Source organism: Eleginops maclovinus, chromosome 12 (genome assembly GCF_036324505.1).
Source record: "Eleginops maclovinus isolate JMC-PN-2008 ecotype Puerto Natales chromosome 12, JC_Emac_rtc_rv5, whole genome shotgun sequence".
NCBI classification, from domain to species: Eukaryota; Metazoa; Chordata; class Actinopteri; order Perciformes; family Eleginopidae; genus Eleginops; species Eleginops maclovinus.
Window position 1 is genome coordinate 27,007,899 of NC_086360.1, and position 14,750 is coordinate 27,022,648.

At 44.1% G+C, this 14,750-nt stretch overlaps 1 protein-coding gene across 13 annotated transcripts in view; it reads right to left on the reverse strand.

Annotated features, from left to right (window-relative positions):
- The window catches only part of fbrsl1 (fibrosin-like 1), a 310,343-nt gene extending 295,982 nt beyond the window's left edge, over positions 1 to 14,361 (reverse strand). For 6 of the 13 annotated variants that reach the window (XM_063897085.1, XM_063897084.1, XM_063897093.1 and 3 more), the window contains exon 1: positions 13,173 to 14,360. In XM_063897085.1, the coding sequence (XP_063753155.1) occupies positions 13,173 to 13,463 (291 nt within the window). In that variant the 5' untranslated portion in view covers positions 13,464 to 14,360. Of the gene's footprint in view, positions 1 to 13,172 lie in introns of all 13 variants that reach the window. The other 7 variants (XM_063897090.1, XM_063897086.1, XM_063897091.1 and 4 more) reach the window with 2 other exon arrangements.
- Positions 14,362 to 14,750: the final 389 nt, after the last annotated feature.

Sequence of the window (14,750 nt, forward strand, 5' to 3'; positions counted from 1 at the left end):
TGCTCTCATAGGAGGTCTTTTTGTGACTCCAGCAATACTTATATGCTTTAGCAGCATAAGGTTATATCAGTATGCCTTGCCATTGTTTACACACTCGGATTTGCAGAACACAATGGGGCAAAAACACTGTCGTTTAAACTGCTGATCATCAATATTTGATTTCTATATAAAGGGCAGGACACAATTAGGCCCCGCCCACTGTCAGGTGAAAACCCTGCATCAGAGCGAAGCAGAAGATTATAGTGTCTTCATGTCTTAAAGCTGCTGAGTCATTGTTGCACCTCCAACAACAAATAAATCCAGAGTTCCGGTTCCTTTACTTCCTCTCCAGAAGAAAGGAGAGTGAAAGAAAGGATCAGAAATCTCAGTCTCAGTTTCAGCCTGCTGCCTGCCACTCGTCCCCCGGCAGACCCACCGGACATCCATCCCCTATTTATTCTCCATAAGCTGTCTCTGCCGTTTGACCCCATCTTCATATCTCTGGACTCATTAAACCCTTTCTGACCAACAGAGATATTGTTTTCTGGCAGCACTTTCACATTTTACAGGGGAAATCTGCACATTTATTGAATGTTTACAACTAAATTTACTCTAGTTTTTTTTACTTCCAGGATACCGTTACTACTGTACCGTGTTCGTACGTGTGATAAATGCTCTCATTTCAGTTGAACTGCAGGGATTGACAACACAAGATGTAATTAAACAAGCTGCATCATAACAGTGGATGGCTTCTATCCACGTCGTATTACTACCGTGTCTATGAACGGTATTTGAACTGCACGCGGCTGCTGAGCTACGAAGCCCAGAGATGTGGAATGCAAACAGTAGCTTAGCAGACTTGTGTTTATGTTCTCTGTCTCTTGCATGCCGCCTGTTTTCTTTATTGACTCAACAACTGCCCCTGTGCTCGAGCGCCGTGCAAGCATGTCCGTCTGAGTGTTGCTCTGCCTCCACGCCTTGGGTACAGCCGTGCTGACTCCGAAAGGTGGCTGTCCTCGATTCAGACGCAGCCGACCGAGTGGCCTCTCTGAAATGAGCTGTGGCCTGTTTATAAAAAGGGGAGCAGAAGTACTCTACTGCCTTTGATCTACGGGTAAACAACCGGCAGACTGGAAAGGAAAATTGAGAGATGTGGATGTACAGTTAAAGAGGACAGCAGACAGAGGAAGGCGATGGACGGAGAGGCCTCAAACATCTCTCTGTGGATGACACAGCTCTTCTGTCCTCTGCAGGTTTTACTGCACTGGCTTTGTTACAAACGCCTTGTTATATATCCCATTATATTTCAAACACATTCTCCCTCTTCACTCTGTTGAGCACACAGCCGCTGCATTGACTTTCATAGACACTGCGAGGATTCATAAAGTGAGGAGGGTTGGCAATAAAAATAAACTGATATCTTATACAGAAGCTGCAAACTCTAAAGCACTGGAGTGTAGACTTCCAAGAACTAAAGTTTGACTAAGAAAAGGAGTTACATTTTGTCTTTTCATGCAATACACTTAAGACTTCAGCAGCGTTTAGTTTCCCCTATGATTTACTATTGGTAGATCTAAAAAGCCTCTAAAATAGCTTGTAGAATACTAATGACTCCCAATGAACTCCAGGGTGAATCATTGTGTCAGCTGCTTCCAATTCTGATTCCAATATAAAGATCATACCATCAAATGATAACAGGCATCTTCATGTAAATATCATATAAGTTGCCAAATCAGAAGAGGTTCTGTCTGCTTTCACATTTCAAACGTGTCTTTTTATGTTAATCTAATATAACATGACTACCATTATTCCATGGTCATTGGTTTCATTTGTTTCAATGTTGATGATGATGGACTTCATTTTGACAACCCACACTCATTGTTGTGGGGATAAGTATGAAGGTAGATGTGGTGCAAAATGCGAGAGCTTGTAAAACCTGACGTGAGCACCTGTTGAGTACAATGTGAGCATACATTTACACTGGACTGACCTCGTCTTTGTCATTGCTCCGCACCTCCCCCCCCCCCTCCCACACATCTACAAGTGAAAGTTACTTAAGTGACACATTCATAGCAAGAAGTGTAGCAAAAGTCAAGGCTGCAGATTTGACGATTTATACTACAGATTCCTGAGGTTGTAATGACTGATGTGAGAGGTTGCAATAACCAAGTTGCAGTTCTAATGGAAAATATTTGGAAAAAATGTATATTTTTCGGCAAGTGAAAATTTCAGACGCTACAAAAAAACCAAAACGTTTTTTTCTTCTTTGACTTCAAATTGTGTTCACAGATACGTGGATATTTTACACAAGTGTAAATGTGTGCTCACAAGCTCAGATTTATTTTCTGCAAGTTCTCACATTGTACTCTACAGGTGCTCACATCGGGTTTTACAAGCTCTCGCATTTTGCACCACATCTACCCTCATAATAAGCCATTAAGAGCAAACACAGTTCAATAAATGCTTCCAACATAAACCAACAATGCATTGCTTTGTGATTGGATTTAATGCACTTTTGGAAGTCGAGTTTTTTATCAAAGAACCAGCAATCTTTAAAATGCAGTTGTTTATCTGCAAAAATCTGCGAGTCAGCTAACGAGAACAAGCCATTTATACTGGAGTTTTTTAGCCACTGTGTGCTTGTGCGTGTGTTAACCAGCTCATAGTAAGTGCATGTCTGCAGATAAGGTCTATCACTTTTGAACGTGGTAGTATGTCCTTCAGATGTCACACTGCAATAAATTCAGTTAAAAGGAAAAACTGTACTGATGTCACAATGAATCAGGCACCTCTGCTATCACATCGATATGAGATAACAAGCTGATTACCACATGAGAGTGCAAGGGTATTATCCAGACTAATGTCCTTTCACCTGCAGAGTGTCAGCACACACAAATACTCCACCTCCCAAATAAAACCATTCAGATTCATTAAGCAAAACGTGTCCGACAAGGTGCTTCTTCTCTTCAACAAGAAAAACACTGAGTGTGGCGGCTGAGCGCAGAGCTTTCAGGAACATCCAGACACACTGAACGGAACATAATAGGCGATGAAGAAAAAGAGGAATTCCACATTGCGTAACCTCCCTCTTATCTAAGCTCTATTATCTTGGCCACAGCTTGTTATATGGCTGCCAAAGCTATCAGAGAAAGAACTCAAACAGCCCTTACTCAGCTCTGCCTGAACACACACACACACACACAACACACACGAAAAGGCTAAACGCTGTGAATGATCAACAGGCCAACAAACAATGAGCGGTAATAAATTGCATATCTTATGTCAGACAGAGAGCCGAGTGCCGAGCAATTATTGTCAGCGTCACTCGGGCCCTCAGAGGTGGTGTTGGTGGAGAGCGTCGGCAGCAGAAGAACATGTCAACAACCGTTGAAGCTAATTGCTTTCACACCGACAGCGGTCTATAACGAAAACATGCAGCAAGACGCCGCACAACTGCGTGAGTAATGCCTTGAAAGACAAGACTCTCCTTAAAGACACGAACTGGAGGCTGGTCGATGTGTACTGATGAATTATCTGCGCCAGGATTAGCATTTTGCACAATCCTGAATACAGTAAAACAGTTCAATTAAAGAGGTGTTAAAATGCTGTGTTCTCAGTTTCTATTTCCAGATGTGATTTCTCATGTTGTACCTGGCATAACACAATGCAAAAGGTCTTTTAAAGAGTCCCTTTTATGCTTTTGGCGGGTTTTCCCTTTCCTGGAGTGTGTTTTTGTGCATGTAAATAGTCTGCAAAGGGCACAGTTCCCTCCATTCACAGTGACATCACTATCTAACACTCAAGTCTCTACTGGCTAGCGCTCCAACACATTGAACGTGAGGCTAAGGGGCGGGACATCTCTAAGCGGTTGACCAATCGGAGTTTATCAATCAATCAAAGTTTATTTATATATGACACCCTCTGTCCTTGGACCCTCACATCACACAAGGAGACACCCCCCAAAGAAACAACCCAGTTAACGGGGGGAAATGGAAGACACCTTTTGGGGAGAGCAGCAGAAGAACGTGCAATAGATGTTGTGTGTAAAGTCACAACCCAGCCAATCAGAGCAGACTGGGCTCTGGTTTCAGACAGAGGGTGAAAAGAGGTGCTGCAGCACAGGCAGTATGAGAACAATAAAGAGCTTTCTGAACCTTAAAGCATGGAGACATGTCCAGAATAGGATCCCTTTAATGTATGGAACATGGCGACACACAACAACTTTAAGCTTCTACAAAAGGTTCAGTAGCACGGACAGGCTAACCACTTGATTGTAAAGTATTCACCTTGGTGGAGTGAGAGCAATGTTCAAACTGTTATTATTACTTTCCACCGCACACACCAAGTCAAAAGACCCGATGACTCTGCTCGGAGAGAGAAACTGACCTCCACTCTCGTGCAAACAAAACGCTGAAAAGGGATTCGAGTGATCTGAAGGTTGAAGCTAACCAGGCTTTCAGAGCTCTCTCTCTCTTTGCTGTGTGTCATTGAAGGATGAAAAGGAAAACAGCCATTACTTAATAAGCCACTTAAACACTGCCCTCTCTATTTAGCTTTCATTATTTCTGCAGTTAATCCTTTGCAGCCCTCATCCAAAGCGTCTGTGGGCAACCTCACAGGGCCGGGAAATACCTCGGCCGAATCACAGCTATGATTAGGATATCTTCTGAAAAAATAAAATGTCTTTTGTTTGGTGACATGCATTAATCGAACCGTGGAGGAACAGGAGAGGGGTTAAGAAATGTAAAACGGGGGGTAGGGGGGGGGACACATCAGCTGTGTGGATAATTACCGGGGAACCGTCCTAGCAGACAGCATCTTAATCACAGCGTAATTACATCCTGTCATTCAGCGCAAAGAAAACACCCGGACAGGAAGATGGAAGACGGCTCGGGACGACGAGCAGGAAATGGATATACCTGCCTACAACGAGCGGTTCTTATGTGCCACTTAATACGTGTCAGTCATGTCCCAGTACCTGCAGTGTTCAGCAGATCCTCACCTGTCGTGCTGGAAACAAAGAGGCTCTTATTCTCAGGTTTTTCCTAGCGATGCTCCACTCAGGCTGTGGAGTGATACCTCAGAGTGGACACCTGACAGCGCTTCAGACGGGACCCCTCAGGGCCAGCATGCATTTTTTTTTTTCCCCACTGCCTTTTTTAAAATTGGTACCAGTGCTGAAGAATTAAGAATGAAGGAAACACAGATTTCTGTCTGGTTCCTACTGAGGCTGGAGACTGAAGTGTCGGTTCCACTCACTTTGAAGTCTGTCAAGTAACAAAAGCTGCACGCTGAGACCCAAACTAATTGTCTGATGATGTAACAATTACACTGGAAAAAAAGCTGCTCCAAAAACAAGTAAAACAATTATGAACACAAGGTGTTTTCGCCTGTAATAAGTGGAAGTGGAAATTAGCTGGGTAAGATTTATTGAAATTAGCTAATTCGCTTGGTAACGTATCTTGAACTATATTTAACCAGAATCAGGAAACGTTGTGTTACAAAATAAGCCAGAAATGCTCCAAAGTTTCTGTTTCTGATGTTAGTTGGTTATTTCCAATAATTTTCTAAAACCAAGATTTATTTCTTGAAACAAGATGATCCATTTCACAGCAGCTTAAACAAACTGGTTTCATCTGAGAGACGAATAAGATGTTTTCTCTTGAAGACACTAAAAACAAGACCCTATATCTCACTGCATTGTTGCTTCTTCAGTTAGCATGTCTCATATCAACTGCAGACATATTCTGACTAGAAATAAGACAAACATACTTGGCAAGTTTTTAAAGTGTGAAACATAATTGTACCGACAGAAATGAAGCTTTCAGCGGTTCAGGCAGGAACGTTTTGTTAAAATTCAGTGCTTCTCACCAGATTGCATTATGTGTATATCTTAGTATATCCACCAAAAATGTTGAACCTTCCTCATCAAACACACCATGCAATAATAGCAAATCCTACATGGTTAGCACAAATATGCGCTACCTTGCAGACTTCTTCACCGCCTTTGAAGGAGCATAGCTGCACTTTGTTACCCAGATGATGCAATGCAAAATGTTGAGGACTGGTTGCAGAAATGTGTATTTCCTTGCCTACATTCTCAGCCTTGAGCATTTTTTGAGTGTACATGATAACTACAAAACAAGGAGGGACCGCTGGTAAAAGAACAGCACCAAAGTACTCCTATCTCCAATCCTGTCTCTGGTATCAAAGACATGTTGTCCACCTTCCCACTCCCACAGGTATCCTACCTCCGGTTATTAACAGGGTGATGCACGGTGTAATGTACATGATCAACGTTCTGTTTTCTAATCAGTTGGGATGTCACGTCCACATTTTGAAAAAGCAAAGTATTTGGACGACTGCTTGCTTAGAGGTTCCTAAAGCGAGGCTTCAATAAAGTATTGTTCTGGGTTTGAAACCAGGTACCTTAATGGTAATACTTCAGGGTTTTTTCTAAAAAAATATAGCATGAGCTGCTAATGTCAAAATGAGGCCCCGCCCACTTTCCGGTGAAAATCCTGCATTAGAGCTAAGCTGAAAATAATAGTGTCTTCATGTGTTAAAGCTGTAGTCATATATTGCACCTCAAACAACAAATAAATCCAGAGGTTCCTTTACTTCCTCTCCAAAAGAAAGGAGAGTAAAAGAAAGGATCAGAAATCTCAGTCTCAGTGTCAGCCTGCTGCCTGCCCCTCGTCCACCGGCAGATCCACCGGACATCCATCCCCTATTTATTCTCCGTAAGCTGTCTCTGACCAGACATCTGACCCCATCTTCATATTTCTGGACTCATTAAACCCTTTCTGACCAACAGAGGTATTGTTTTCTGGCATCACTAACATTGTACGGGGGAAATCTGCATTATGGTTTGAGGGCCGTTTAGACAAAACCCTGCATGCACATACTGTATGTTCCCCCCATGTTCTCTGAGCTGGCATCAAACTACTTTTTATTCGGTATGTAGGGAAGCTGTGAACTGAAGCATTTCCTCCAGTTGTCTTCTCATTGTGTCACACTAATCCTCCATAGCTGAGTACAAGTGTAGCTCTGTAGTAACAGAGGAGGCCGGCACAGTGATTGCCATGCTCTCAGATTCACACAAACACACTGGAAGCTTCCTCGGGCGGATATATTTAGGTCACTGGTTGATGGTTTGGACAGATGCACAGTGGAGGTTCAATATTAGAGAGTGTGTGTGAGAGAGAGAGAGAGAGAGAGAAGGCTTGTGAATGTGACCAAGCATTTATCAGCCATGCTGTCGCCCACAGTGTGTGACAGTGAGAGAGAGAGCCGGGGCCGGGGGACGTCCCACCGGCTTGAAGAAAGCTCTTCTCCGTGGGATGTGTCAGTGCAGCTTCAGGGAGGGGGGGGGTGTTGCCTTGTTAATTAAAGCTGGAGTTGTTTGTCAGTGCCGGCATATGATGCACAGCGCTATCACCGTCGGGGGAAAGTGAAAACAAGATTGCTGCAAACCCTGCAACAAATCTGCCGCCACAGCATCAAAGCGAGACGTCGTACGACAGAGCGACTGCTGCGGCTTCCAGTGTCAGTATCAGTTCACTCTGTGCTACACATACTGGAAATCAGAGCAGTTTAACAGCAGCAGAACATAGCTAACCACAAGGAGAGGAGGGAAACCATGCGATTAACAAACTATCAGAGATCATGTCTGCAGTTAAAGAGACCTTATTGATCTTTTGTGGGTTTCCTGTGCTGTGTTATTTGTGTCTTAATGGTCTGCCTGTAGAAACATCCCTCTAGTTTCTCTACTATACTTCCTACTTTGTTTATATTTAGAAAATATTCACTATGCAACACACGCTAGCGCTCCAACACATTTTACGTGATAGGCTAAGGGGCTTGACATCTCCAGAGCCGGTCAGCTAACCAATCAGAGCAGACTGGGCTCTGGTTTCAGACAGAGGGTGAAAAGAGGAGCTGCAGCCCGAATATGTCTTCTTTTCGAACAGGCTTTAAATGAATAAAAGAGGTCTAAAGGTATTTAAAGCAGACTGTGGCTTGCAGAAGGCCATGTCTGCAGTAGAGCTAATGGCATTTAAGATCCCCAGCATGAACATTATACTAATCCTCCATCAGAAGTGTTATTTATTTATGTGTACAGTCAATAGCAGGGGGTTTTTAATGGATCCCTGAGGGACACCTTTTTCAAAAACATAGGGATTGATATGAAACCATCAGCAACAACTTATGTAAGAGGTATTATTTGAACCGGGATATCAAACTCAATGGCTGCACAATACATATTTGAATCAGTTGCTGAAAGAAAACAGAAAGAAAGCAGGGCAACTTTTCACAAATAAAAGGCAGTATGAGAAAAATAAAGACCCTTTTGTGAAGCAGAGACACAAAATACGAACCAGAAAAAGATAGAATACATTTCAGCTGAAGCTCTGAATGGCGGTCGGGTTACACATCTCTGCAGCCAGGATGTTTAATAAGTGTTCAATAATTAAATATGTAGCTAATGTTCTGACACTCAGCTAACTCCGCTAAAGAGGCACACATTTCGCTATCTGCATGCTAGCAGTGAGACGCCCTGCGAGCGTGGTTACTCTAAGAAGAAACCCCTCCAAAAAGAATCCTTCATCTGAGCACTTGTTATAGAAGAGAGAGACACATACTTGTGAGAGGAATGTCGCTGGCATAGCTCCACACACCAGCTGGGAAAATATGGGTGGAGAGAGTAAATCTGCAACTCGCAGCTTCCCTAACAACTACTGTCAAGCTTCCCCCGGGGCGAGGGACTTAATTTCCCCCATATTGCTCAGGCAGAGCTGCCCAGTGGCTGTAGCAGCAGAGGATGATTAGTGTAAGTGTGTCAAAGTGGGCTGTGAAGAGAAAGAGCAGTCATGTTGAGCAATACTTCCCTGGATAAATAAAGAGACAGATCCCATCTATTTATTTAGGGAAACCCATTTTTTTCCCCCTGCCCTCGACACTGTTGTAATATCACTAAATCAACTTAACCTAAATCCCCATTAGAGTGTATTTAGAAAGTCATGCTGCGGAACGAAATACCCAAACAAATCTGTGAATTCATGTTAAAGCAGATGAACAGAAGGATTGTGGATTAACGAGAGGGGGATTTGCCTCCCCGACGCCACTCACACAGCAAATGGAGCAAATCAAACATCTTATTAATACTGTGACAGATGGATAATTGTGTCATTTTATTATCTGCTCGCTTGTTCGATACCCACGGGGGGACTTTCTAAGCCGCAGCGAGGGGGAAATTGTTTTAAGGCGCAGACGTCAGGTGAAAACCATTTCCAGGAGGGTTGACTTATCAGCATTAGTGGAATTTAAATGAGTCATTCAAACAAAAAGAAGTGGTGTATCTTAAAGGAATGACAGGAAGAGTAAGTGTGCGAACCACACTGAACGAGGTCTTCCCTTCATCCAATAACAGACTTCATTTGCTCTTTGAATCATCCCGTACATTTCTCTAATTACAATAAGGTGTCAGAGCACGACGACTGTGTTTGTACAGTCCATTTGCACAGGTAAGTAAGTGGATTTCCTCCGAGAAACGGGGATTCAAAGCAAATAAATACACCTTAAATGCTGCGAATTGCTTTTGGCTGCAAATGAAACAGGTTACAGGAGCAAACCTACAGCCTGAGCCTTCATCAGGGGAGCCCGATCCCTGAATATCAACAACAACAAACCCATTGATGTGTTTAGAGGCTTAAGTGCTCTGGGAGGAAACCCCTGCTGCACGTTAAAATATGAAAATCAAATGCAGCGACCGAAAGGTGACGGGGGTTTTATAAAACATGATCATCCTCGAGTGCTGCACAAACAGCAGAGGGCTTAGATGGACATTAAAAGAAACAGAGTAAACATTAGTATGTTGGCCATGTGAGGGAGGGGGTTGCAGAATGCTAATGAGACAGCAGTACGGCCCCGACATAAACACAACCGTGCCGGCCATCAGTCACTCAGAGGAGGTCGCTCTCTCTCTGCAGAGGGTGAGCGAGCTCACCCGAGCATGATGCAATAGGTCAGAGCTATTACCTGGCTGTGTCCTCCGCATAATTGATGAGCAATTAGCACAGGTAGTGTAGGTCATGAGCTCCACTCAGGCAAACAGTGAGGAGGTGAAAGCGTGACCCATCAGGACGCAGGAGAAGCATTTCCTCACAACAGAACATGAAATATAGAATCAAAAAGCTCATTTCAGTCTCCACATGCAGAAGAAACCCAGGCACATTCCCTCATGTGTTTGCATCAAACACACCCGCATCATTTAATAAGCGCAGTCCATTTGCATGCAAATCAGACCAATTACTAACGAGTATCTGGCATGTGAGTTTCATTTCACAGAGAGCCGTATCATGCCTCATTTGCTCAGCCTTGAAACCTAAGCTCTTATATGGAGCTCGCTGCGTTCATTCAACGTGGATTCATTTCACTTGAGTACAACAACTATTATTACTCTGAACAATTATTTCACTTAATGTGCTCTTCACAAACACACACAGAGATTATTAGACACACAACATGCTCTGCAGCAGCAGCAGGAACAAAAGGGGGCTTTTAGTATACATTTCACTGCCTGTACTATGGTAAACTCCACCTACACGTACAATGCATTATTATCCATACCTTTATGAAGGTAGAAAACAATTAGGGTGGTTTAGTATGCAGACATGCAAAGGTGGAACAGTACTTTGGATTCATTTCATACTCTATGTTACACTTTGTGGTGGTTTTAAGGTACTTTTGTGGCAGGAAAATGTACAAAATCGAAAGAATATCTGCTGTGAAAGATCAAATCCTTCAGATGTTTATACATTAGCCAGGGATTTGTCTTTGTCATACCATAATTGAAACTTGTTTAACAACCGTGCAAAGGTAGAACACTACTTAGATTCATTTCATACTCATATATTTTACAGTATGAGACTCCGTATTTGCTTTTGTTGCAGGAAAATGTAGAATGCATTGCAATAAAGGAAGAATATCAGCTGTAAATGATCAAACCGTTCAGACTTTTAGACATTATCCAGTAATTTGTCTTTGTCATACCCTAATACTTATTGCAACATCAATCCCACGTGGAAATATAACCTTATAAACTGCAGGTGAAACTTATTTTAAACTAAATCAAGTTACAGGAGAGAGGGAAGTGGTGCCTTCTTTCTAAATGCCTGGTTAGTATTTGCATAATGCACTGCTTTGACTGGAAAATTGCTCTATTCCTCCGAGATGGAATAAAATCCGTTTGCTGGAGCTGTGAACTTGCCATCTTTTATCACAAGTTTAATTCCCACCGAGATCTGGAAATGATACGTTAAACTCCTTGCGAGAAACATTCTTAGAAACACAACAAGCTCTGCAGCCTCAAACCAAACAAGTATTAGCCACAGATGTGAACAAAACATTTACTCTAAACAGCAGCAAATGCACACACGAGATCCTGAATGTCAACAGAGGAGGAAGCACTTTGCAGCGATGACATCCTCAAAGTCTTTCACAGTCAGCAGCTGTCAGAAGTGGCAGCACAAAGGGCAGAAACACTCACATCACAGCACTCCAACCACACACACACACACACACACACACACACACACACACACACACTCATGCACATTTGATAACAAGTCACAAGTGTATCTAAGGGAAGAGACGTTCACTGCGCTGCTAATGGGGAGTTTATCCTACTTTACGATGCTATGGAATCTATGGCATCGTTACGGGAGTTTATGGGGTGTAATATTTGTAATCCATAACAGAACAGTGTGCAGCATCTGTTATCTTTACGCATTCATTACAGGAGAGCAGTGTATAGTTTCTGTTTTCACACCCTCTCTGAGAACCATGAGCTAAATGCATAAGCGATTTAACTAGCATTGACCCGGAGAGGTCAGACTTGTTAACGGCAGGGTGTGAATCTTCAGTACTGCTGTGTGTGTGTGTGTGTGTGTGTGTGTGTGTGTGTGTGTGTGTGTGTGTGTGTGTGTGTGTGTGTGTGTGTGTGTGTGTGTGTGTGTGTGTGCGGGTGGACAGCTGATTTATTTCCCATGCAGTTATTTTGCTGTAAATCTGCATTCAACCATTATACTGACTAAGCGCTGTGTAGGAGGAGAGAGTCAATCATGACTGATTAGTACCATCGCTAAGCCTGCATGGGAGGCTGTCATCGAAATGAGGTGGCCCCGGCTTTCCAATGAGGTCCTCATCCTTAAATATACAGACCTCAGTGGGAATGTTTATCAAAGCTATGGGATTTACACTAAAGAGGAAGTTGTATTTGTTATTTGGAAACTTAACGAGGAAGTCACAAGAGGACCTCCTTTCTTTCTTTCTGACAGACACACCACCACACAGGAACACGTATCAGCACACCAGCCTGCGGCACATGAATGAATGGCAGTTCATCAAAGAGCACAATGTCAAGAGTGCACCGACAGCTCGCAGTGAGTCAGAGAATGAACCCAGCCGAGCCGCAGCACCGGTTTATCCCCCTCCACAAACCGTACACTGCCAGTGACTACAGAGCCTTCAACTTATGTTCTGCAGACACGGCTGCAGTGATGGTCAAACACTCTAAAGTCAGAGACTCCAAACACACACACAATCATCTCCATGGATCAACATGATGGGAATAAAACACAAATATTGATCAGGGACATCTTTAAAGGGAGGGATCTAAACCCCTGATATTCACTATGACATGACCAGAACACACACTGTCATCCATGTCTTTAATTGGCAACAACTCAAACAAATTGGACACCAATTAGACAAGTCCACGTTTTACAAATCAATGAAATGTCTAACATGAAGCAAACACAAACAACAACAGCTGTGTCTCACACAGTTTCTAAGTGTGTGTGTTGCTCTTATAATAGTTTTCCTAATTATGACATTTTTTAGGGGCTCCAAACCTCCGATCTCCACTATGACATGACTAGAACCCACACTATCATCCATGTCTTTAATTGGCATCATCTCAAGCCAATTGTAGACCAATTAGACAAGTCCTCGCGGTGCTGGTGAGTGAGTTAGCGTGTGAGTGAGTGGGGGGCCCCACTTTGAGAAACCACTCCACTGATGAAGAACACACACGCAAACACCCACATCCACACCCACACACACACACACACACACACACACACACACACACACACACACACACAGGTAATGATCCAGAGCTTGCTTACCTCCAGACGGTCCAGGCTGATGAAGCTGCTGATAGCAAATCCATCAATGATGTCCTCCTCCTGTGAGCTGGACTCCCGTCTCTTCCTGCGGGGGGGCCGCGGGGCTCTGGCGGCGGCTGCGGGGCGCGGCGCCTTCTTACCGGGCAGGGAGGCGGCGTCCCTCCCCGGACTGAGTCCTCCCTCCCGGTCAGAGCAGGAGGAGTTGGGGCTGTCTCTGCTTCCTGCCTCCCGCAACCTCCGCACCCTCTCCCGCTTGGCCCTGCGACCCCCCTGCTTCAATTTCCCATCCATGTTGTCGAACAGAAATGTAAATATAACTCCACAGCGGGGGTCTCGCCTGGCTGCACCGTGTAATAACAACACACGCACACACACACACTCACACACTCGTGCACTCTCTCTCTCTCACACACACACACATATACACACACACACTGAACTGACAATTGTAGGCTGCTGCGCTAAAAGACTAAGACAGCGCTGCACATGAATAACAAACACAGCCTTAAAACACTCAATGACCTTGAGTGTAAACCTCCCCAATCTCCATTACGATAAAGGTTCAAGTATCCCACTCCCGGCGGTGGGAAAGCGCGTTATTGTGTCACGAATCCGCACTGTGTCGACGCGGTGTCCGCTAAAGCAGGTGCAAAACACGGCGAAATAGTTAAAATATACGCATTACAGCCGCTTCGGAACTTTTGTGGGAATAATAAGAAGCGATGTTACAGCCGGAGCTCGCTGCATGCCGCAGACAGAGAATCATGTCGCTGTTGTTTTCCACCTCCCCGATCCATGATCCAGGGCTGTCAAACACCGAGCTCTGGACACTATCCGTCCGAAACAAAACCCGCCTGGCGAGTAAAGTACGCAGGCTATCGATGGTGTCTGCTGGATGAGTGAATAATCCCCATATTCCTCTCTGCGCTTCACACGGATCCCAAGTCCGAGAGCTACTTATGCGCAATATTCCCTCAATGATCCGAATAAGACATCCAGTGTGTGGCCAAACTCCATGAGGCGATGAAGCGGTCTATTCCAGTTGAGATAATGTAGAGTTTCCTATAAATCCACTCAGGTCCGTCCCTTTGGCTGCTCGGTGGCTCGTGGTATTTTCTATTCGCATAAGAAGGCTTTGATAAGTGTCCTTAAAGCGACAGGAGTGATTAAAATCCCACCCCCCCCACCGCCACCCCTTCTCATTCCCTTCATCCGAAATTAAGAGACGCAGTGAGGCTTCAGAGAAACCCACATAACTGACGTATTTCCGCCACCTCTGGCTCGAATTCACCATAGGAAGGAAACTGGTGTAGAAAAAAAGAGAGAGAGAGGGTGGTGGGGGGGGGGAATCATTCTCTCGCGCTGTTGGCACACTTTGTCACACAAGGCTCTGTTTTAGTGTGAGTCTGCCAGAGCTGATGCCACATCATGCGTGTCCCACTCACTGGGCTGTCACTGGGAATACATGCACACACACACATTCAGTACACACACACATACATCATTCAGCTTTTGACAACTTGTCCATTCTCACCATGTTGGACAACCTCCCAAAAGTTTGACTCAAGTTGCATTTCA